The following is a 21,717-nucleotide window of genomic DNA, read 5'->3' on the forward strand; positions in this document are numbered from 1 at the left end:
AGAAACCAAACTGGAAGCAATGAGAAAGCTATACTTAAGACAAACAAGGGACTCAGCCCCACAGGTACGACCAAAAAAAGCCCAAATATTCTTAACCCTCACCTCCACTCCTGCATGAACTGTTTCCACTTAAGATGAGCATTGAGATAACTACACAGGTTAGGCATCTCTCTATAACAGCAATGGCACCTGCCTGAGTAACTGATCATCCAGAGCTTGAGGGCTTATTATGCATTCAGGATGGAATTTTTCTGCTTGCATGGCAAGTTTGTGACAAAAGCAGAGATCTCTGAATATAATATCTTTATACCAAGGATGGACAACTGCAGTAAATATAGGAACTAATTTTTGGTCCTGTGGCAGACCATGCCACCCCATTTTGATACCATGTTCAGCCACCATAAGTGCTGAAGACTGTCACCAAAAGTGACTTCTGATTGCAATTTTCCAGGATCCTTCGCTGCTTTGCAGAGATGGGAAGGCTGTACAGTTATGAATGAACTCACTATTTTTCAATGTTAGTCGGCGCCTACAAAGGCAGAAAATGGGCACTTTGTAAGCATAAGGAAAGAAAGAAGAGCAGGTCATCAACTTGAGACTCCATATTGCTGAAGAAGAGAATGCATTTGGAGTTTGCACACCTTTTGTTTCCTTCAGCAATACCTCTGTCCATGTACCTGACCTGTCTGGCAAAAGAACAAACTGCTAGGTAATTGGTGGACTGAAAATGAAAGCCTACAGGGGAGAATCTTTCCTTTATGCTGCTGCAGTTTAGGTCCAGGCTATCTGAAAGACCATATCTCTCCATATGAGCCTACCTGAGTTTTAAGATCTTTAGAGGAGGGCTTTTTCTCTGTTCCACTATCACAGATGTGGACTCTCAGTAGTTGCTCCTAAGTAATGGAACTCTTCCAAGAGAGGCCCAGTTGGCCCCCTCTATGCTCTCTTTTAACAAGCAGGCAAAGACCTTCTTATTTAAATGCCCTTCAGCTGTTTTCTGATTGGAGAGTATGCTGGTTTTTAATGTATAGGTGTTTTAAATGTGCATTTAACTGTTCTAAATTAATGTTTTTAAGTGGCTTGTTGTTTGCTGATTTAAATTTTTTATATCAAATATTGTTTTAGTTATATTCTTTTAATATGTTTTAATGTACAAGTCATTTTGGGTTTCATATGGGGGAAAGCATGATATAAATTAAATAAACAAATAAATATAAATATGCTGGCTGCCCAGAATATAACACAAGGATGCAAGGAGTGATCCCGTCCTTCACAGAAAGCTGCAAGTTACTGGGAGAAACATAACAGACACTCCTAGATGAACACTCCTCGATTTGGCATGAAGACTGGGCTTATTACAGATGTCACACACACACCCATTCCTTCATGGATCACCCACAGAAAGGGCGGTCACCATGGTTGTTGCTGGTAAATAGTGGCTGTCATTTTTCATCATTAAAGCTTTCCAATTTAAAAAAAAAGATTATATATTGAACTCCAAAGGAAACAGGCAGCCAGTGCAGCTCTGAGTTGGACTCAGAAGTGCATGAGCTTTCAGCATCAGTACACTATGATCTTGCCTGCCTGCAGCAATTATGGCCTGTTACAGACAGCCAAAATAAAGCTGCTTCGAATCACAGCGGAGGTATGGTGTTTCAATGATGCATGCGTCCTAAGAGTCCAGAAGCCACACCAAAGCCACGCTCCAGTCCTGAAGTGTGGCTTTGGTGCAATTTCTGGACTCTAAGGATGCATGCATCATTGAAACACCATACCTCCACTGTGACTCAAAGCAGCTTTATTTTGGCTGTCTGTATAAACAGGCCTATAATTCTGAACTAATGGAAGCATCCAGTTTGTTTTCAAAGGCAGTCCCACACTATAGTAATCTAAAAAGGAAATTATGTCGTGAAGAGATAGATGTAGTATTATACTTAATAACAGCAGCCCGTTTAGTTTTTGCAAAATAATAATTTACAGGAAGAATGGGTAACTAAGGTGAACGAACGAATGGTGATGGACAAAATAACTATGACGATTAATGGGAAAACAGAGCAAAAAATTCAAAGTAAATGGGGAAAAGTGAACAAACTATGGGACTAAAGATAACTACAGAAATGAGATAAAATAATTAAGGGAGTTAAAACCATCCATACAATTATAAGATACTGTTAATATATGTAACACTGCTTTTTTCCCTCTCTTTTTTTTTTTTGTTGAGAGGAGGGGAAACAACAGATTCAAATTAAAATTGGTATGCTGGAATATAGGAAAGGCCAAATCATGGAGGATAACAGAGAAACAATGTTATCTATCCGTTCATGATATAAGATAAGATAAGTCCGTGCTGTCTATGTAAACAAACAATTGTTACGTATTTTATGTATGTATATATGTTGAGTATGTATATTATGTATTAAAATTAATAAAAAATTCAAAAAATAAAAATAAAAAGGAAAGTGCCAGGATATGAATAACTGTGACCAGAACTATCCCTGTCCAGGAATGATTACATACTTTATATGTATTAGCCTACTAGCCCCACCACCTTTCCCTTCTCCTTTTATGTCATGTCTTTTTAGATTGTAAGCCTGAGGGCAGGGAACTGTCTAATTAAAAAGATTGTATGTACAGCGCTGTGTAAATTTACAGCGCTTTATAAATAAAGGTTAATAATAATAATAATAATAATAATAATAATAATAATAATAATAATTGCAGCTGGTGAACCAGTCAGATGGTAGCAGGCATTCCAAGCCTTTTGGTGACTGTTACCCAGTTTGGATGTTTTCTCATCGAGAATAAAAAGTACACAGCCTGAAAATGGTGCAGCTCAATTCTTTTCAACAATTTGAAGAGTACACAGTTGAACTCCATGCAACAGGCAGAGATTTTCTATCCCTAATCTGTATGCACACTGCACAGTTACAGCAGTTTGATCCCACTTTAACTACAATGGCTCCCTCCTATGGAATTCTGGGATGGGCTGTTTGGGGAGGGACTTAAAATTTTCTTGCAGAACCTGTCCACAAAGTATAAATCCCAGGATTTCATAGCATGGAGCAGTGGCTATTAAAGTGTTGTCACACTGTATAATAGTACAGTGTGAATAGGCAGCATAGGGGACAATATGCTCCTTATGGGATTCTAAAGATCCATGCACCCCATGGCACTTTCTGAAACTGTCCCTGCAGCTAGGAACCACAAAACAGAATAATAGAATCATAGAGTTGGAAGAGGCCTCAAGAGCCTCCCTGCCATGCGGGAATATACAATCAAAGTACCCCTGACAGGTGGCTCTCCAGCCTCTGTTTAAAAACCTGCAAAGAAGGAGACTCCACTACACTCCGAGGGACTGTGTTCCACTGTTGAACAGCTCTTACTGTCAGGATGTTCTTCCAAATGTTTCAGTGGAATCTGTTTTGCTTCGTGCCCTAGTCTCTTGAGCAGCAGCAGAAAATAAGTGTGCTCCATCTTCCTCTATGACTGTAACTCTGACATCCCACCCACAGATCTGATATCATGTTATCAAAAGCATTTAAGCAGCTGATGAGTATCAACAATTACATTCTACTTGTCTCTTGTATGACAAAAGTCATATGTCAGAATGATCAAGACCAAGATCATTATAAAACCTGGGGCTGAAGCAAGACTGAAATAGGTCGAGAGCAGGGTAGGAATCATCTCTCTAGTTCTTGTTGGAACTGCAACTCCCAGAAGCCTTAGCCAACACTGCTAATGGTGAAAATTCTAAGAGTTGCACTTCAGCAAGAGCCGGAGGGCTTCATGATTCTCGCTCCTAGTCTAAATAACCTTCTTTCTCCAAAAGTATCTGGAGACTGGAGTTGAACTGCCACAAAACTTTGCCCCCAAGGAGGACTTTAGTGATTGAATGATAGGTTAAAATCTTCTGGGCCAAATAGTGCTTTTTAAAAAGTGGGTGCACAGCCACCCCTTTCAAGACAGCAGACACCATTCCTTTTCCCAACAAGGCCTTGACCATCTCTTGGGCTCAACACAGCCCACTGCTAGAATCATAGAATCATAGAATTGTAGAGTTGGAAGAGACCACAAGGGCCATTGAGTATAATCCCATTCTGCCATGCAGGAACTCTCAATCCAAGCATCCCGGACAGATGGCCATCCAGCCTCTGTTTAAAGACCTCCAAGGAAGGAGACTTCACCTCTCTCTGAGGGAGTGTGCTCCACTGTCGAACAGCCCTTACGGTTAGGAAGTTAGTTGTGAACAGCCAAGGTGTTCAAGGATCTAGAGTTCAAGTGATCAGCTACACCTCTCCTAACACTTTGTCTACCTCCTTGGACTGAATTAACTGAAAAACTGATTCCAAAGAACCAGAAAACACCTCCACTGGAGCTGTCTCACTCTCAGTGATGGTGTCAAATTCAGCACGGTAATGGATACGTACAACCACCCTCAGAGTACAATCTTGTCATACCAAGGATACTACCTCATCCCCACCAAGGTCAGATTTCAGCAATCTGTTCACTTGAGGATATAAGAGAGATAAAATATGGCCATTTTGCATCTTTTACAAAGTAGACCTTTGGATTTGGTCACATTCAACATTGTGGCATCTACATTCTAGCTGTTGTCCTGCCTGTTTCATAACCTCTAAAATCTAGGGAATGCCTTGGAAACTGCCCTCTAATCTTCTAACCATTTGGGAGCCTGTAGGTGCAAAATAAATTCAAAAGGATTGACCATTGAGGGCCACAGAAATGGCCCTTGGGTCACAATTTGCTCATTCCTGATCTAGATCTTTAGCAAAGCAGTGCTGGATAGGATGCTTGGGTGCAATTATGCCAACAGATCATTCTATGACTTAGAGAGCTGGGGATGTTTAGCCTGGAGAAGAGAAGGTTAAGAGGTGATATGATAGCCCTGTTTAAATGTTTGAAGGGATGTCATATTGAGGAGGGAGCAAGCTTGTTTTCTGCTGCTCCAGAGAACAGGACCCGGAACAATGGATGCAAGCTCCAAGAAAAGAGATTCCACCTCAACATTAGGAGGAACTTCCTGACAGTAAGGGCTGTCCGACAGTGGAACACACTCCCTCGGAGTGTAGTGGACTCTCATTCTTTGGAGGTCTTTAAACAGAGGTTGGATGGCCATCTGTCGGGGATGCTTTGATGGAGGGTTCCTGCATGGCAGGGGGTTGGACTGGATGGCCCTTCTGGTCTCTTCCAACTCTACAATTCTCTGATTGTATGTCATCATAACATCGTGGGTCCAGTGACAATCATGTTAATAAGAAACTTTCAAAGGGCATTTAGAAATTCCTCACGTTCCACAAATCTCCTCAGGCAGATCATCTAAATTCCTTACCAGTGGAATGGTACAACACTTTCACTGCTTGGGGGGGGGCGGGGGGGGGGCTTTTGACTGATACTGTTGACATTACTGCTGAAACCTCCAGGTGACTTCACCCATGAGTTTCATGTAGATGTTAAAGATTGTGACAGAGGTCAAGAACCTGAAGGCAAATGGTAGCAGACCAAAGGCCAAGCAGATGAACATCAGTCTCCCTGCTTGTGTCTATAAGTTGCTCTAGGAAGTAACTGAGCCACTGCTTCACAGAGCCCTGATGTGGTTGGTGGCATCAAAGCTAGCTCAGAGGGCCAGGAAAATCAACAAGCTAGACCTTCCTTTGGGCCATCCCCAGCCCAGTTCATACAGTGTCATGATCCATGAAGTTTCCAGCTAAAACCATTATTTTCCTTGCTTAAAGATGGCTTTGAAACTAGGTAATATTAATATTACCCAGCTCAAGCGATGTCATTAGAAAGGGGCTCAACACAACCTTCTTAGGAATAGCGATTCCTACTTTGTCCTGAAGGAAGGCACTGACTAGCCCAGGACTTCTTGTGTTTTAGGGAAACTTCTTGTGGCCCAGATTTTGTCAGATTGCAAGTCCCACCAATCCTAGCTGATGAAACCAATAGCAATAGCATTCACTTTTCTATACCGCTTATCAGTGAACTCAGCACTCTCTAAGCCAGTGGTTCTCAACCTTTCTAATTCTGCGACCCTTTAATACAGTTCCTCATGTTGTGGTGACCCCCCCCCACCATAACATCCTATGGTTTTAGGTGACCCCTGTGAAAGGGTCGTTCAACCCCCAAAGGGGCCGTGACCCACAGGTTGAGAACCGCTGCTCTAAGAGGTTTACAATCTTGTAAGCCAATTGCCCCCAACAAGCGGGGTCCTCATTTTACTGACCTATGAACGGATGGAAGGCTGAGTCAACCTTGGAGCCCTGGGAATGAATTCACCATGTTGGCATATAATTGCTGCGCCACCAGAGCTCCTTGTAAACCATTGGTGAAAGATGATGGGAACGGTGTTCAGTAACATTGGGAGGGCCACCCTTCCCTACCCCTGGACTGGTCTGATCTGGTTGTTGTAAGTAGCTATAATGGACAAGGTACGTACAGACGCAAGCTTGGTTTTGATCTGGCCCAAGGGACCTTTACCTTCAAAGTCAACCACCAAGAAAAACTAACCCGACAGGAGCTCCATCTCTGATCCTGGTGGAAAAGTAGAGTCCATATGAAGAAACACATGCAAAGGGACCTCCTTGGAGGTCTTCAAACAGAGACTGGATGGCCATCTGTTGGGGATGCTTTGATTGAGAGTTCCTGCATGGCAGAATGAGGTTGGACTGGATGGCCCTTGTGGCCTCTTCCAACTCCATGATTCTATGCTTCTAACACTTGAAGTCATCCCTGCCCTGAAGTCCCCCTATTCTCAGGCCCAGGTTTTCCGTAGCAACTCTTTCTAACAACTCTATACTTGTTAGGTCACTTGTATACTGTCAAAAACCCAGACTATCCCCACTGTGGCCTTGACTTAACTATTAAATTCTCCCGTCGTCCCTGACTTTCTCTCACTTCTCATCCTTAGGGTTTCATGTTACGGGAGGGGAAGAAAGGGCACCTCCTACACGTCTCCGAGGTGGTTCTTCTGCCTCATGGGAATGGCATGGTGGGCGCTCCCACGTGGCCCCAGCCCACTGCCAACCCTGGTAATTGGAGATACTCGGGCAAGCGAAATAGTTGAACGGGTTGTCAGCCCCCCTCTACACACACACATTGCTACCACTCTAATATTACTGGAATGGTGTGGGGCAGTGGCAGAAGACTCAGCTGCTCCTGTATGGTAACAGCCTGACCTGGAAAAGGCCACAAAGGCTGCATCCACATTGGAGGAATAATCCAGTTTGGCACCGCTTTGGCTTGTTGTCTGGATGAAGGCTATGGAATTCTGGGAGTTGGAGTTTGTTGTGGGGCCCAGAGCCTTCTCCAGGCTAAACACACCCAGCTCCCTGCGTCGTTCCTCATAGGGCACCTTCACCTTTTTACTCACCCTCCTTTGGAAACACTCCAGTTTCCCAATGTCGTTTTTGAATTGTGGTGCCCAGAACTGGACACAGTATTCCAGGTGGGGCCTGACCAAAGCACAATACAGTGGCACTCTTACTTCCCTTGATCTAGACACTATACTTTTATTGATGCAGCCTAGAATCGCATTGGCCTTGTTAGCTGCCGCATCACACTGTTGATTCATGTTCAACGTGTGCTCTGCTTGGACTCCCAGATCCCTTTCACTCGTATCTCGTTCAGCCAGGTGCATCCTTTATCTATACATTTCATTTTGTCTGCCTAAGTGCAGTCAGTACCTTAGATGTTTCCCTATTGGAGCTCATTGTGTTAGTCTTGGCCCAGCTTTCTGACCTATTCCCTTTTCCCCGACGGGGCGGGGAGCTCCTGGAGAGGCGGCGCCGGCGCTCCCTTCACCTCCGGCCGCACCCGAGGGCAGGGCAGGGCAAGGGAGACGAGGCGGAAGCGGAGGCGTCCTCCCCTTCTTTCCACAGGATTTGGAAGCCCGCCACGTCGGGTCGGAGTGGGCGTGGCCTGTAGATGTGTGGGCGTGGTCTGTAACTGAGATGGGCGTGGCCTATAGCACACTAAGCGTGGCCTGTAGCAGAGTGAGAGCGGCTTGTAGCTGGGAGGGCGTGGCCTGTGCCTGAGTGGGCGTGGCCTGTAGCTGAGTGGTCTGCAGCCGAACGGGCGTGGCCTGTGGCTCAGTGGGTGTGGCCTGTATCTAAGTAGGCGTGGTCTGTAGCAGAGTAAGAGTGGGCTTTAGCTGAGTGGGCGTGGCCTGTGGCACAGTGGGCGTGGCATGTGCAGGGCTTCTCTTGCCGCCGTCGGGGGAGTTTCGCTCAGAGTCGGCGAGGCAGCGAAGGAAGCGGACGCTGCCCTCTTGGGCTAAAGGCAGGTCGCCGTCGGAGCTCCGCTCGTTGCAAGCGAGCAGCGCCAGGACTGAGCTTCAGGGAACAGCCCTTCTATCCGTCGGACTCTCGAGTCGCTGGGGGATTATTAGGGCCTTGCTTGGACGCTGTTCTGGGTCCCCCGTCGGGGCGAAGCTTGCAAGGGGCGCCATGAGGGGCTCCCTGGCCGTCTCCAGCGCTCTTCTGGCGGCAGGTAAAAGGCAGAGGAGGAGGAAGGCTTGGCTTAGGACACACTGGAGAAATAACCCGGTTTGGCACCGCTTTAACTCTTTGTCTGGCTCTCTGCTATGGAATTCTGGGAGTTGGAGTTTGTTGTGGGGCCCCACAACAAACTCCAACTCCCAGAATTCCATAGCCATGAGCCAGAACAAGCTAAAGCGGTGCTAAACCGGGTTATTTCTCCAGTGTGGATGCAGCCCTAGGAACAGAAATGCAAGTCCACTTCCTCACAGGTGCATTTGTGTCATGCACTGTCCAAATGTATGGAGAGAGAGGTCTTGTGGCACTTTTGAGACTCCCTGAAAGGAAGGAGTTGGCAGCAGGAGCTTCCCTAGACTTCAGTCTACTCAAGTCTACCAAGTGCATCTGAGGAAGTAGACTTCAGCCTTTCTTCCATTGCCACAGATCTCCCTGCATACTGCATCTACAGACTTACACGGCTATATCTTTAAAAGGCTGCAAGGGTGTTTGGGAATAGCTGTGTAAAAGGACTGTGGGGTGTGTGTGTGAATGGCCTAGGCTATGGGCAAAGTTTGTGTGTGTGTTACAATGAAGTGTGTGATTGTCACTGAGGTGTGGCCCTTCATGCACTTATGTAGGAGTTCTAGTCCTACCTTGGTTGTGAGCCTGGCTTTGTTGTTGCCGTGCAGTAGCTCTTCTATAAATAATGCTGTCCGCCCTCCAAAGGCGAGGTTATTTTGGGCTGTTGTGTCCAGGGAATCAGACGGCAAGCTTCAGCCTGGATTGCAAGCATTCTGGTTAAGTTTAAAAAGTGGGGCAGGGGCTCATGGATGGATTTCATAGAATCGTAGAGTTGGAAGGGACCCCAAGGGCCATCCACTCCAACCCCCTTCTGCCATGCAGGAAATCACAATCAAAGCATCTGACAGATGGCCATCCAGCCTCTGTTTAAAGACCTGTAAGGATCATTACTCTTCAAGGGAGAGTGTTCCACTGTCGAACAGCCCTGACTGTCAGGAAGTTCCTCCTAATGTTGAAGTGGAATCTCTTTTCCTGCAGCTTGCATCCATTGCTTTGGGTCCTAGTCTCTGGAACAGCAGAAAACAAGCCTGCTCCCTCCCCAATATGACATCCTTTCAAAGTGCCCTTTTCCCCCCCTGCTTGTAGTTTTCTCCATCCTGGTGAATGGCAAAGAGACCGGGGTGCTCCAGAACGAAGGCTACAAGAAAGAAGCTAGAGAGGATTGGGTTGATGCCCAGCTACTGACAGCCAGAGAGACGTTGGAGCGTGAAGTGGAGAGAGAGGGAGCCATGTCATCCTCAGGCGACAACTTCAGCGAACTCCCTCGAGGTATGTCCAAGGGGTGCCCTAGGAGAGAGTTGGGGGGAATATTTGCCAGATGCATAGCAGTGGATGTGATCTCTGCAGATGTGAATCGGGGCATGCACAATTTGTTAGGGCACGGACGGCAGAGTACTTTGCAGACCAACAAAGCCATGACCCTGCATGGTGTGGTCAGGGAAACATATCAGTGTTATGCTGGTGTTGCCTTGAATCATTCTGCGCTGATGTCTTAGTATCATAGAATCATAGAGTTAGAAGAGACCCCAAGGACCATCCAGTCCAACCCCCTTCAGCCATGCAGGAACTCTCAATCAAAGCATCCCCAACAGATGGCCATCCAGTCTCTGTTTAAAGACCTCCAAGGAAGGAGATTCATTGGACACCAGAGTTAGGCCCAGTTGCTTCCACTGATTTTGAAGAATTAAATCAATACATTGAAGGATACTTATCTCTGCTTAGTATTGTCACTTTTGAGTGATACAAGGTCAGGTTGCTGGTGCCGGGAGAGCAGTGCCCTCAAAAGACTTGGCAGACTCCAAATCAGGCACAGAAATGTGAGCATCTCTCTCATAAAAGGTATATTTTGGTAGAGCTTTTAATATATATGAAGCAAAGGTTAGCTTGAAATTAAGATTAGAGTAAAGGCATCTTTTGGTCTGATATTTATTTATGGCATTTATATCCTGCCCTAGAGGCTCTCAGAGCGGCTTACAATTATTATTATTTTTAATTAGACAGTTATGTTATCAAGTTAACTGTAACTTAAAGCTTGTAAGATCTTGGGTTCAACCCCTAGTATCTCTGTTTAAAGGGGTGGAAAAACATGAGGCTGTGGAAAACATTTGCTATTCGGACTGGGCTGGGCTTGTGGATGTGGTATAAGGCACTTTTATAGCTTGTACTACTAACTGGGATCAAATACGTTTTGTTCCTCCGAAATGCCATTGGGAAAGACAATTTAAAATCCCTGCAGTGACATTTCAGAAGGGACTGAAGGAATTATTTACCTTACGTACCAGCTGTTCTGGTCTTATAAGATTCAACAGTTAATTTACCCCCACAACCCCTAGTTTGAAATAACTAGGTTACTTTTTCTACCTGTTTAGCAAAGTGCATGGTGGAGTCAGGTCTGCCCTGTGAGGTAATGGATTTCTATCTTCCAATGTTGGTATGAACAGATGCTTGTCTACCCTTGTTTTTCTGAAATTAGAGGTAAACTTGGGAGTTTCAACACTTGGATACATTTGTACTGGAAAGGAAATTGTTGTGATTCCAATGAAATTTGCATCCACCGAAGTAGGGTTAGAGATCTACCAGACAGTGCATTAGTAATTTGAAGGCTTTTTGCCACTCCAGCTTTTGTACATTTTTTTTTACACTATAAGGCTGATGAGCATGTGCTAGTAGTTGTGGGAAAGTTAAAAGCGTGCTGCAGAGTGGACTCTTTTTCTAGATGTTAATCTCAAACCAAGTTGGGCTGAGATGAAAGTCCAAACTGTCTGGGGTGTGTTTCCACGGGTGTGTGCACAAACAACACTGGCAACCAGTGTGAATCCCCAGGGGAAGGGAGGGAACCAGACTGGAATGTTCCCACGGAAGTTCTGGCCTTATTTGCTTGATGTCACCGTGTGCCGATGTTTTAGTAGCTCCTTGTTTCTATTTTCCGAGCTAGCTGTTTCCCTGGAGGCCCCAGTGCCCTTACTTTGAGCCAGCCGCACATTCCTGCTGCCCACAGGTCCTTAGAGCTGCATCCTGTGCTACCCACAGTGTATAGTCCTCTTATGAGGTATGATCACAAGTCCCTGCAGTTCAAAATGCAATAAAAAAAAGTAGAGGACTGCTTTGGTGAGGATCCCTTTGCATATTCTGAGCTCTTACCTTTTCGTGCTGCTGCGGTCTTTGAAGAGCATGGCAACGCAGAGTCAATGCTCCAGCTATTATAATCTAGTTCTTACTCTTCTGTGTGGAGACATAGGGCCCGAACAGACAGGCCAAAATAAAGCTGCTTTGGGTCACTTGGGAGATACGTTATTTAAATGCTGCATGCGTTCTAAGAGGCCGAAAGCTGCATCAAAGCCACGCTCCAGTCCTAAGGACTGTAGCATAGCTTTACCGCAGCTTCTGGCCTCTTAAGATGTATGTGTCACTTAAATAGTGGCCAATATCCTATTTCCATGCCTTCCTGCTTCCCAAGTACTTGAGTGTACTATCTCAAATACACTAGCATATCTTCCCACTTCTCAAATACAATAGTGTGGCAAAGTACTCTTCACTTCCTAGCTTCTTCCTCCCGCTAGTTTTCTCCAAGGATATGTAAAACTTGGCAGCCGCAGCATTTCCCTTCCATTAACAAAAACCTCCTTCCTCTTATGGAAAACATTTGCCAACACTGGGGTTCCATAGCAACAACATTCTTAGGTGTGACAAAGGAGGAAAGGCTTTTCTTTGTTGGGCTTTGTACTGCTTTGGAGAAGTCAAGTCACAGGCAGGTTTCAGACAAGATTAATTGCTGGGCAGTGGTTCAGAAGTAGGCGGAATAAGTCCTTTGCCACCTTGTATACATTGCTGTGTTGTCTGTATTCAGATGGAAGTATTCATTTTCCAGCCAAGCCATGCTGTTCATCGGTGAAGGGGATTCACAGATGACTCACTGTAGCCCACCCACACAGTGTGGTTCTTCTTACCTTACTGAGCTTAGTCACTTAGGCAAAGCTGTGCCAACTGGGGGTGTTTGGCTCAGATTCCATTTCATCCTCTTGGCCCATTTTTGTCTCAACTCTCTTGCATGGTTTCTGCCAAATATGGGTCCCAAAGCAACAGCCATTACAAGGTTCACCTTGAGTGAGAAGAACCTTCAGTTGCAGCAACTGAACCAGGTTGCTCTGTGAAGAGGAAAAGAGCTCTGTGCCTACATTCAGTATGACTATCTATATATCTGTTGGTTCCCCTTCCTCTTACTTTTAATGCCCCAATTTGCATCCCCTTTGTCTTGAATGTAACCAAACATCTCTTTTCATTTTAGGCAGTTTTGAAGATCTGGGCTGGAGGCTATAAAGTTAAACTTCTGATGTAGTTGAAGGCACTGGATATGCCTAGCAATGCACAGCTTTCCCTCTTCCACAGACAATCTTTCCCCCATTTTCTTTTAGTGCAGTATATCATCACTCTTCCTTTATTCTGTGTTTCTCTCTTCATCTTTCATCCCTATACATTTGAACGCTGAATCCCTTTGACTGCTTTTTCCTTCTCTCCCAGCTTCCCTGTTAGCCTCTTCTGTTTCTCTTCAGTTCTACATATTTCTTGGAATGTGTGGGAGGGTGAATGACATTGTTATCAAATTCAGATGAGCTGATGAGGTACCATCATCATCATCATCATCATCATCATCATCATCATCAGTTCATTGATATCTCACCTTTTCCCAAATGCTCAGACTCTAAGCAACTGACGGAGATTAAAACAAAGACAGATTGAAATATAAAAATGTCAATAAAATATATGGATGTCATTCTAAAAGGCATACCTATGCTAGAATTAGAATAGGTATGACTTTCTTAGGAACCAGCGCGGTGTAGTAGTTTGATCATTGGACTATGACTCTGGAGACCAGGATTCGAATCCCCGCTTGGCCATAGAAACCCACTGGGTGACCTTTGGCATGTCACATACTCTAAGCCTCAAAAAGCCTTAAGATAGATTCACCTTAGGGTCACCATAAGTCAGAAACAACTAGAAGAGACTTTTTTTTTTTTACAATACCTAGTGAGCTGAATACTAGTTTTCGTCACAATTCCATCACCCCATCTAAATATTTTGTTTAACTTACAATGTTTCTTGTGTTCTGCATTCTGCACAAACCACCCAACATTCACTGCATGTCCAGCTGTTGTTTCAGTGTAACCGAATGGGCATGGCAAGTGCATAACTGGGGGAATGGCCGCAGTCCCTGGGTTTCTTTCGTTTGGGTTCTTCACAGTGTTTCTGAAGGGTCTTGTATCAGTGGTTCCAACTTTTACTCCAGACTTTATAGGAGTTGAATTGAGGGGGAGACCTATTTTCCCCCCCAACTCTTTGGCTGACACTTTGGTGGCTCCTTTAAAGTTCACACTAAAACCCAGAGCAAATACACCACCCTACAGACACAGAAGCCATCTGATCGCCACTGTTTCTTTCCTTCCTCTGTGAAGCTGTCAAAGGCTGGAATGGAATAGTAATTTTATAAAGCAAAAACTGCTTCCCTACTTCCACCCTGAATGCAACAGTTTTGCAGGGCTGCATTATGAGTTATTCTAATTTCGGATTCATATAGATAAGGAAGGGTGAGCAATGGGTAAGTAACACTGAAGAAGCCATAGAAGAAAGAAGGGGCTGAGGTTCTTTCGCTGAGAGGTACACACAAGATAGACCAGCCTTAATATTGTTAGCTCTAGTGCTTGATGGGAGGTGACAATAGGGCAAATGTCTGAGAGAAGGTGGAAGAGCTCCTTATAGGGTTTCCTGGTCTTTGGGCAGACTGACTCTTAGCACACTGCTACTGAGAGAGAAGCGGGGAATGGGCCAGTAAAAGGGCAAGTTTCATGGTGGCTGCCTAACTGTGTCAAGGGGAGTTATAAGTAGCCTTATGGCTCTGTCTGTCTAGCCTTTCATTCCAGCTCCCCACTCCACAGGAAAAAAAAACCATGACCAAATGTGTGGTTATACAGATGGAAAGAAGATTCCTTTTCTTTTCACTTGAAGCAACCTGGAAGTCATTTGGTGTACACTGTGGTTTCATCTGTAGCCTTTCTTATCAACTGCTCAATGTGCAATAGAACTCTCAGAGTTTTGCTTTTGAACTACAAACATAACAGGAAGGATGTGGTGAGCAGCATAGGATGCTGAAGTTGAAGGACAGGAAAGCAACCACCAGAGCTCAAGAGAGTCCTTGGACAAAAAGGCAGCAATGACAATGCTAGAGGTGGCTGCGGAATCTGATTGTTCTTGGGAGATTTCTGCTTCCAGTCGATTAGGATCTCTTAGTGGATCTCTGCATAATTTACTGTACATCAACAAGGCCTTAGGCTTCTCAAGTACCAAAAATAACCACAGAAAGCCTTTCCTCAACTACATCCCCCCAGAAGCCTGGATAGCTGAGATTACTGACTTCGATTTTAAGAAAATCAAGATTGGAATCCCTTTAGTGACATACACAGGGGTGATGTCATTTACACCTGAAGAATTGGTGTGCTTTTTTTGGTGCATAAGTACTGTGAGTTCAGTTTTGGTATATAAAATGCATAATTAAGATGAGTATGTGAACATTGGTATTTTATGCCTTAATTTTAAATGTGTGCCCCCCTCCCCCTTGCCCACATGCCCAGTCTTATGCATCTGCATCTTGGGGTAGGGTCTGCTAGTCTAAGGCCTTGCCAGCCTGAGTTTTGCCCAACCCTGCAGTAAGTGGATCACGAAATCAAACTGAATTTTCAGTAGAGGTTCATGGTTGTCAAGTGTCATCAGAGAAATGTAATTTTCCTGAATTTAGGGATGGGCTAATTCCCAAAGCCATAGAAGATATAATGTTTAAATTGTAGTAGTTAGTAGTGGTAATACTATTTACTTATATCCTACATTTTCCCCAAATGGAGGAGTACACTAGTCTAATAAATTGTTTATTAGTGTAAACTACTATAACATGATATCAATGTTTTCTTTCTTTTTTTCTAGTTGCTTTCCTGTCCAAGCCACAGGATCCTGTAACACCACAGAAGGAAGATAATGGGAAAAAAAGGAGAAAGGGGAAAGGGAGAAAGAGAGACCCCTGCTTGCGAAAATACAGAGATTATTGTTTTCATGGAGAATGCAAATACATCAAAGCACTAAAAGCTCCATCTTGCATGTAAGTCAATCACAGTATTTCAGTTGTAGAAATATTTCTGAAGATTATAAACCAAAAACAAATATGCTCCAAAACATTGCAGAAGTAATCCAGTTTGAGACCAGTTTAACTGCTCTGGCTCAGTGCTAGGAAATCCTGGGAATTGTAGTTCATTGCGGCACCAGAGCTCTCTGACAGAGAAGGCTAAATACCTCACAAAACTAGTTTCCAGAATTCCCTAGCATTGAGCCAGGGCAGTTAAAGCTGTCTCAAACTGGATTCTCTTGTCTTCTCACAGCTGGTTGCTGAAGCACAGCCAGATGCTGCTACATCCCTAGTTCTTGGCCACGAAATCGCTGTGGGGAGCACCCTGTCACCAGAATAGTAAATTAAGGGTGTGGTAAGATTGTTGTGGATCACAGTGCTGAATACTTCTCTATGCACCAAACCATTAAAAATATGCAGGTGTAATTTGATATTATCCCTGTGTATATCACTAAAGGGATTCCAACCTTTATCTTCTTTAAAGCAGTCAGTATTCTCAACTATTCAGGACTGTTTAGTACAAGGGGAGGAAGCTGCTCTGTCAGCCTTTTTGGATAAAAGGCGGGGTATAAATGCTCTAAATAAATAAAGGAATTGTGCAGCTCTCAAGGGGTTATTGGATGTACCTTCCAGCATTTCTCACTGTTTGCTATACTGGTAGGGCTGCTTGAAATTTTATCCAAAAACCACTGGTTGGCTGCAGGATTTCCATTCCTCTTTTAGCCGATGGCTGCTGTGCGTTGGCTGTGGCTGTGTCTTTTATTATCTACTCCACCTGCCCCATTGCTTCTCTGCTAGAATAGGTCCATCATGTATCATGTTGGATGGTTAAATGATGTTGGTAAGTTCTTGGCTCAGAAGAGCAGTAGCATTTGAAGGCTGGGAGCTGTACTGTCACTCGTTATCATCCTATTTTCCCTTTGGCTTCCTTTATAATCTGAGTATCAAAGCTTGAAGATGAAACTGATGAGTTAGAATGTGCTGCTTTCAACCAGGCTCTTTCTAAGCATGAGACATCTGATCTGGATGTTTGGAAAGAACCTCTTTCTTCTCTGGGCCTCTGTGCATAGCTGATCCTTTAGCTCTCTGAGTCTGTTTACTTGGGTTTTCTTTTACACCAACATGCACAAGTGAGGGAAGTAGCTGGCCCACCACTTTTTATTTATCCTGCAAGTAGCTAGCTAGAAGTCTGAACAAATATGCTTCTTTCCCAAAAGAGGATCAGAATTATTCCTACTGAAGAGGGTGTAAAAAAGAGAAGGCATGAGTCAGTTGTAGTAATTTCCATTCTCTTTAAGGATGAAGTCCCTTAACTAAATGGATATAGGCTAACAATCTGATGGACCTTTGACTTTAGCTAAGACTTTAACAACTGAGTTTTCACTGAGATTTGCTCACTCATCCTCCCCCTGGGGGCTGCAACTTGGCTTGGCTTGGCTTATGTTACTATATAAGGGTCCATGTACACTAATGATGCTAAATAAACTATGACTAACAAGAATACCAAATTACTTCTGCTCACAAGACTCACGCCTCTTTTGAAGATAGGCAGATTTTATCTTTGTAGTACACTGTTCAGTCTTAATCTGTTTGTGACCTCTGGCTTTTCACCCAAACACTGACACACAGTATTAACTTGAGTGCCTATGACTCCACAGGCATTGTTAATTCTTGAATTAATGTCTGCACATTGCAGATAACATTAAGACAGAATAAGTTTCGGTGTGAACTGTGCTAGATATGGACTGTGGACAATTAGTGAAAATCTCATCGGGAGAGTGATTCAAAAGAGACTCAGTAGATTGAGAGGAGGAATGGGCATTACATTTGTGCATTGCATTTAAGGCCCTTTCACACAGTACAATTATAGGATCCCACTTTAACTGTTAAGTCTGCATTCTGTGGAATCCTGGGAGATTCTAGGGGTCTCTGACTGAGAATTCTAAATGTCCCTTTCTAAACTCCAAATCCCAAGATTCCATAGAATATCACCATGGCATGAAATTATGGTGCTATAATTGTGAGTGTGAAAGAACCCTTAGATGAGAAGAGACCAAATATTCTTTTACTATCTAACTCTAGAATGAGTCTTATGCCTTGTTTTTTCCCTTCTACCTGTAATTCCTAGATGCCATCTGGGGTATCATGGGGAGAGATGCCATGCCTTTAGTCTTCCAGTGGAAAACCCCTCCCACAGTTACGACCACACAACTATACTGGCAGTCACAGCAGTTGTGCTGTCATCTCTGTGTCTTATCATCATTGCTGCACTGCTGATGCTCAGGTAAGATGTTTGATGTAGTGTGCCATAATCTGGATGGGAGACCTCAGTCTTGAAAGGAGGCTAAGAGTTTGTAGCATTTTTCTGTGTTCTTCTTTTGAGGAGCTTAGAGTGACATACAGTTGGCTCTGCTTATCTCCACAGATTTTTTTATTCATGGATTCAAGCTTCCATGGCTTGAAAATGAAGCATAAATTCCAAATAGCAAACCTTGATTTTCAATTTTTTTTATTTAAGGGACATTTTGCTCTGCCATTATATTTAATGGGACTTTAATGAGCATACACAGATTTTGTTATCCATGGGGAAGCTTGGAACCAAACCCCAGCAGATAACAAGGTCCCACTGTATGTCAGTTTCCAGTCAGCTTCTCCAGGGCCAGACCATTTCAGTAATAAAATCATGACAAATACTACAGGCAAGAAATAAAGTTTGACAGTTTTCTTTCCAAGACCAAACAGAAAGTAGCACATTAGGATTTGTACAAAGCCCAACTCTGTCCCTTTGCCCATTTCTCATTGACTTGCTTTCAGTTAGACCTTCTTATGAGGCAGATTAAGTCCTTGTGGTGTGTGGTTTGTTGTCAACCTTTGTAACGAATCCTGCTTTGGCATTGCCAACTGGACCATATAGCTTTGGAAATCTTTTCCTGTTCATTGAATCTGTAACTGGTGTAGCATCCCTTGTATGGTCTTGAGCATACTGTTGAGGTGGCTTAGGCTGGAAGCCAACAAATGAAAGACTGAAGTCCACTTTTAGTTCAAGGTACTCCACATCTTGTGACTGGTCCCATGCCCAGAAGTGCAGGGTTCTCAATTTCTCATACCAGAAGGGAACAGTAATTCACCTCTTTGCCTAAGGATAGTGCGGTAGCAATGTTGCCATTTTCAATTCAGGATTCAGCTTGTTCTTCATCTTGGATCTCCTTCTCTTTGGGTTTTCTAGGTGCCACAAACAAGGTGTATATGATGTAGAGAATGAAGAAAAGGTGAAACTGGGCAGCACTGGCAACCACTGAGACATCCTGGAATTGCAAGGTAACCCATCAAGCATGCAGTCTTTCTGTAGGCAAGTAAAGAGATTACTGTGGCTTCTGTCTTTTTCCTTACTCTGAAGCAGTCTCTTGGAAGGCAAGATAAATTGGGAGATGCTTGTGTTATTAAAGGGACTTTAGGCTCCGATGAAAAGTTAATATACTGGGCCTTTTTTTGTCTTTGCACTCCATCACTGACCAGTCATAACAGCTTTACTGTGGATTTTTAGAGATCACCTTCCAAATGGTGTGATCTTTCCCAAGTACCTCTACTTATCCTGCTTCTTTACTGAGGCTCTCTCTCCTGTTGCTAACATCTCCACCGCATCTATGGCTACTTGTTCATTCTTACACTGTATAGAGACTGCTCCTTCTGAGTCACATTTCCTTTTTCAGTCTTGCTTTGGAAAATATTTTTCATCCCTTTCTGCCCTTCCCTGGAGGCTGGAACTTCTCATCCTGAACCACATTTCTTCAGAGGCTGTGCAGGCCATAGTAGTAATATCCCGTGAAAATAGGTGTCCATTTTCCCCCTCTTGAGTATGTTATTTTACTATTGGCTTGGGTATAAAGGATGAACTATGAACAGAAGAATTCCCCAAACCTGCCTTTTTAAGTATTTCCTTAATCAAGATAAATTCTTCAAGAATATTATATAATTATATGTGTTGTGGCATTTTAAAAGTGGCATTTTGTACATAAAGATACTGTGATGTGAATATTTAATTTTGATATGAATTCTTTTTTCATTGCATTCAGGGTTCAGCAGTGGAAAAGCTCTACTTCAACAACCCAACGGATAGACCTCTTTTTCAAGGACACATTTCAGAGGGAGTTTGTATAAGTGGAAGGAAGTGCTCTTTTTCCAAGGGGACTGTGTCAGTTATTTGCTTTGTTGAAGAAGCGAATTACCCTCTCCAAATTGGAAAAAAATATCCAAGAGAATGAGAGAGAGAGAGACATTTCTCTGCAAAGGGGTGTGTCCCTATAATGGAACCACAGCATGAGAAGAAAAGCCGGACTTTGCCTTGGTACCATTTGTAAGTGATCTCTTCACAAGCGAGCAAACAACGAACCCACAAACTGGATTCTTCAGGCACCTGCTGAGGATATAACTGTGAAAGACACTCTGCTGAAGAAATCTAATTTTGAACTTAATTAAATGGGGAAAATATTTAACAAGATATTTCATTTTAAACTATATATTTATTTTAGATACATTGTATATATTATTTATTTAGGGTTTGATCCTGTCCTGAAGTCAAAGTCAAAGGGAGAGACAGGAGGATTGTGCAGTGTAACACTCTAATAAATAACCCTTTGTTATACTTGCTGTTACTTGAATACTAATTTTGGGATGAGTGGATTAAAATAGCTGAAAAGCAAGCATTTCTAATGACACATCCTTATAATGTCTTATGTTTGTGCAGTGTTCTGATGAAGAAACATGCTTTATGGGCCATATTCTGGACAATTTTTCAGGGTAAATATGTCACAGCTGAAGAAAACTTTTGATTTTATTTAGAAGTGTTCATAAGTCTGGTTGCAAACCAGAAGCTTCCTCCTAATTTAAGTTGAACCACATCTGTTATGTATCCAATGTTCCAGTCTAATTTTTATAGCAAATTCTGATGTTGAATCCTTTTTCTACACATATAATTTTGTCAGTAGGCTTGGGAGGGAAAAATAGCAACAACTACTCTTGCTGAATTTTAAGCACAGTTTCCACTAAGGTGGTAAACTTAGATGGTTCCAAACTACTCTAGTGTGCAGATGGGGTTAAAGTGAAATGAATGTTTCTTCCTACGCACAAAATTCATTTCTCAATGTGGAAGCATTGGTATCAGGGGAAAGTATTCTAGCCTTTTAGTGAACTTCATCTGTTATGTTTTGAGGAGAGAACACACAAACATACATTCGAAATTGAATTTCTAGACACTACTTGACAAGCTAAGTGAGAAGTAGGCCTTTATCTTGTGTAACACAAATATTGCTTATTGAAATGTCTGAGATAGGAGGTGACTACCAATAAATGAATGCAGTGTTTTTTTTTGCTTGAAGAGGAAAGGCATGTCAGCAGGGCGTTCAGTAAATAACAGACACTTGGCTGAGGTTCTTTTTCAAACAGTTCTCAAATAGTTTTACTACTTATAAAATCATATTTGTTGACTTTTTAAAATCATTGGTCATTTTGCCTAGAGCAGTGCCTTTCTATACTGAGGAACTGTTGGCAGCCTGTGTATGACATATTTGGGGTGGGGACCCAGAACATCAGTGGGATGACTGTAGAGGAACCACCAGCCCTCTTGGGAGTCACTCCCAGCGGAGAGAAAAACAGGAGTTGGCCTCCTTAATAGCTTGGTTGGAAATGTTGACTCTGGTGCTGCCAGATGAATTATAGTCTGCCCTTGAAATAACTAACCTTTCAATAACACTTTGCTTTCTGTTGAGCTGTACTCTTGGTTTAATTATTTCCTTGAGGTAGAAAACATGCTTAAAAACAGATTAAAAACAAATTAAAAGCCAATGTTTAAGAAATGAACACACACCAAAGTTCAAATGCAATAATGCAACTTTGCTTTTTTACGGAAAGTTCAGCAAGGTTGAAGGATGCCTAGATTTCCTTAGGAACAAGTTCCACAGTCAAGGCACTGATGCAGAGAAA

At 43.2% G+C, this 21,717-nt stretch overlaps 1 protein-coding gene across 2 annotated transcripts; it reads left to right on the forward strand.

Annotated features, from left to right (window-relative positions):
• The first annotated feature begins 8,233 nt into the window (after window positions 1–8,233).
• On the forward strand, window positions 8,234–20,453 carry HBEGF (heparin binding EGF like growth factor). 2 transcript variants are annotated; one of them, XR_016280527.1, is made up of 6 exons: window positions 8,234–8,505; window positions 9,660–9,842; window positions 15,543–15,714; window positions 17,867–18,022; window positions 18,965–19,087; window positions 19,812–20,453. XR_016280527.1 is itself a non-coding variant. In XM_089516285.1 (6 exons), the coding sequence occupies exons 1-5, from the start codon at window positions 8,463–8,465 to the stop codon at window positions 19,035–19,037; spliced, it is 627 nt and encodes a 208-aa protein (XP_089372411.1). In that variant the 5' UTR covers window positions 8,236–8,462; the 3' UTR covers window positions 19,038–19,056; window positions 19,812–20,453. The 2 variants fall into 2 exon arrangements, 1 of the variants encoding a protein (XP_089372411.1); XM_089516285.1 differs by having other exon boundaries at window positions 8,236–8,505; window positions 18,965–19,056.
• Window positions 20,454–21,717: the final 1,264 nt, after the last annotated feature.

This window comes from Sceloporus occidentalis, unplaced genomic scaffold, assembly GCF_023333645.1.
Source record: "Sceloporus occidentalis isolate IW3139 unplaced genomic scaffold, rSceOcc1.0.p SCAF_3, whole genome shotgun sequence".
Taxonomy (NCBI): domain Eukaryota; kingdom Metazoa; phylum Chordata; class Lepidosauria; order Squamata; family Phrynosomatidae; genus Sceloporus; species Sceloporus occidentalis.

What these genes read in the sequence shown, in the direction of transcription:
- HBEGF (XM_089516285.1), top strand. Translation starts at nt 8,463, where the DNA reads ATGAGGGGCTCCCTGGCCGTCTCCAGCGCTCTTCTGGCGGCAG. An exon ending in CTTCAGCGAACTCCCTCGAG is followed by an intron (nt 9,843 to 15,542) that starts GTATGTCCAAGG and finishes CTTTTTTTCTAG; the next exon opens with TTGCTTTCCTGTCCAAGCCA. An exon ending in CTAAAAGCTCCATCTTGCAT is followed by an intron (nt 15,715 to 17,866) that starts GTAAGTCAATCA and finishes TGTAATTCCTAG; the next exon opens with ATGCCATCTGGGGTATCATG.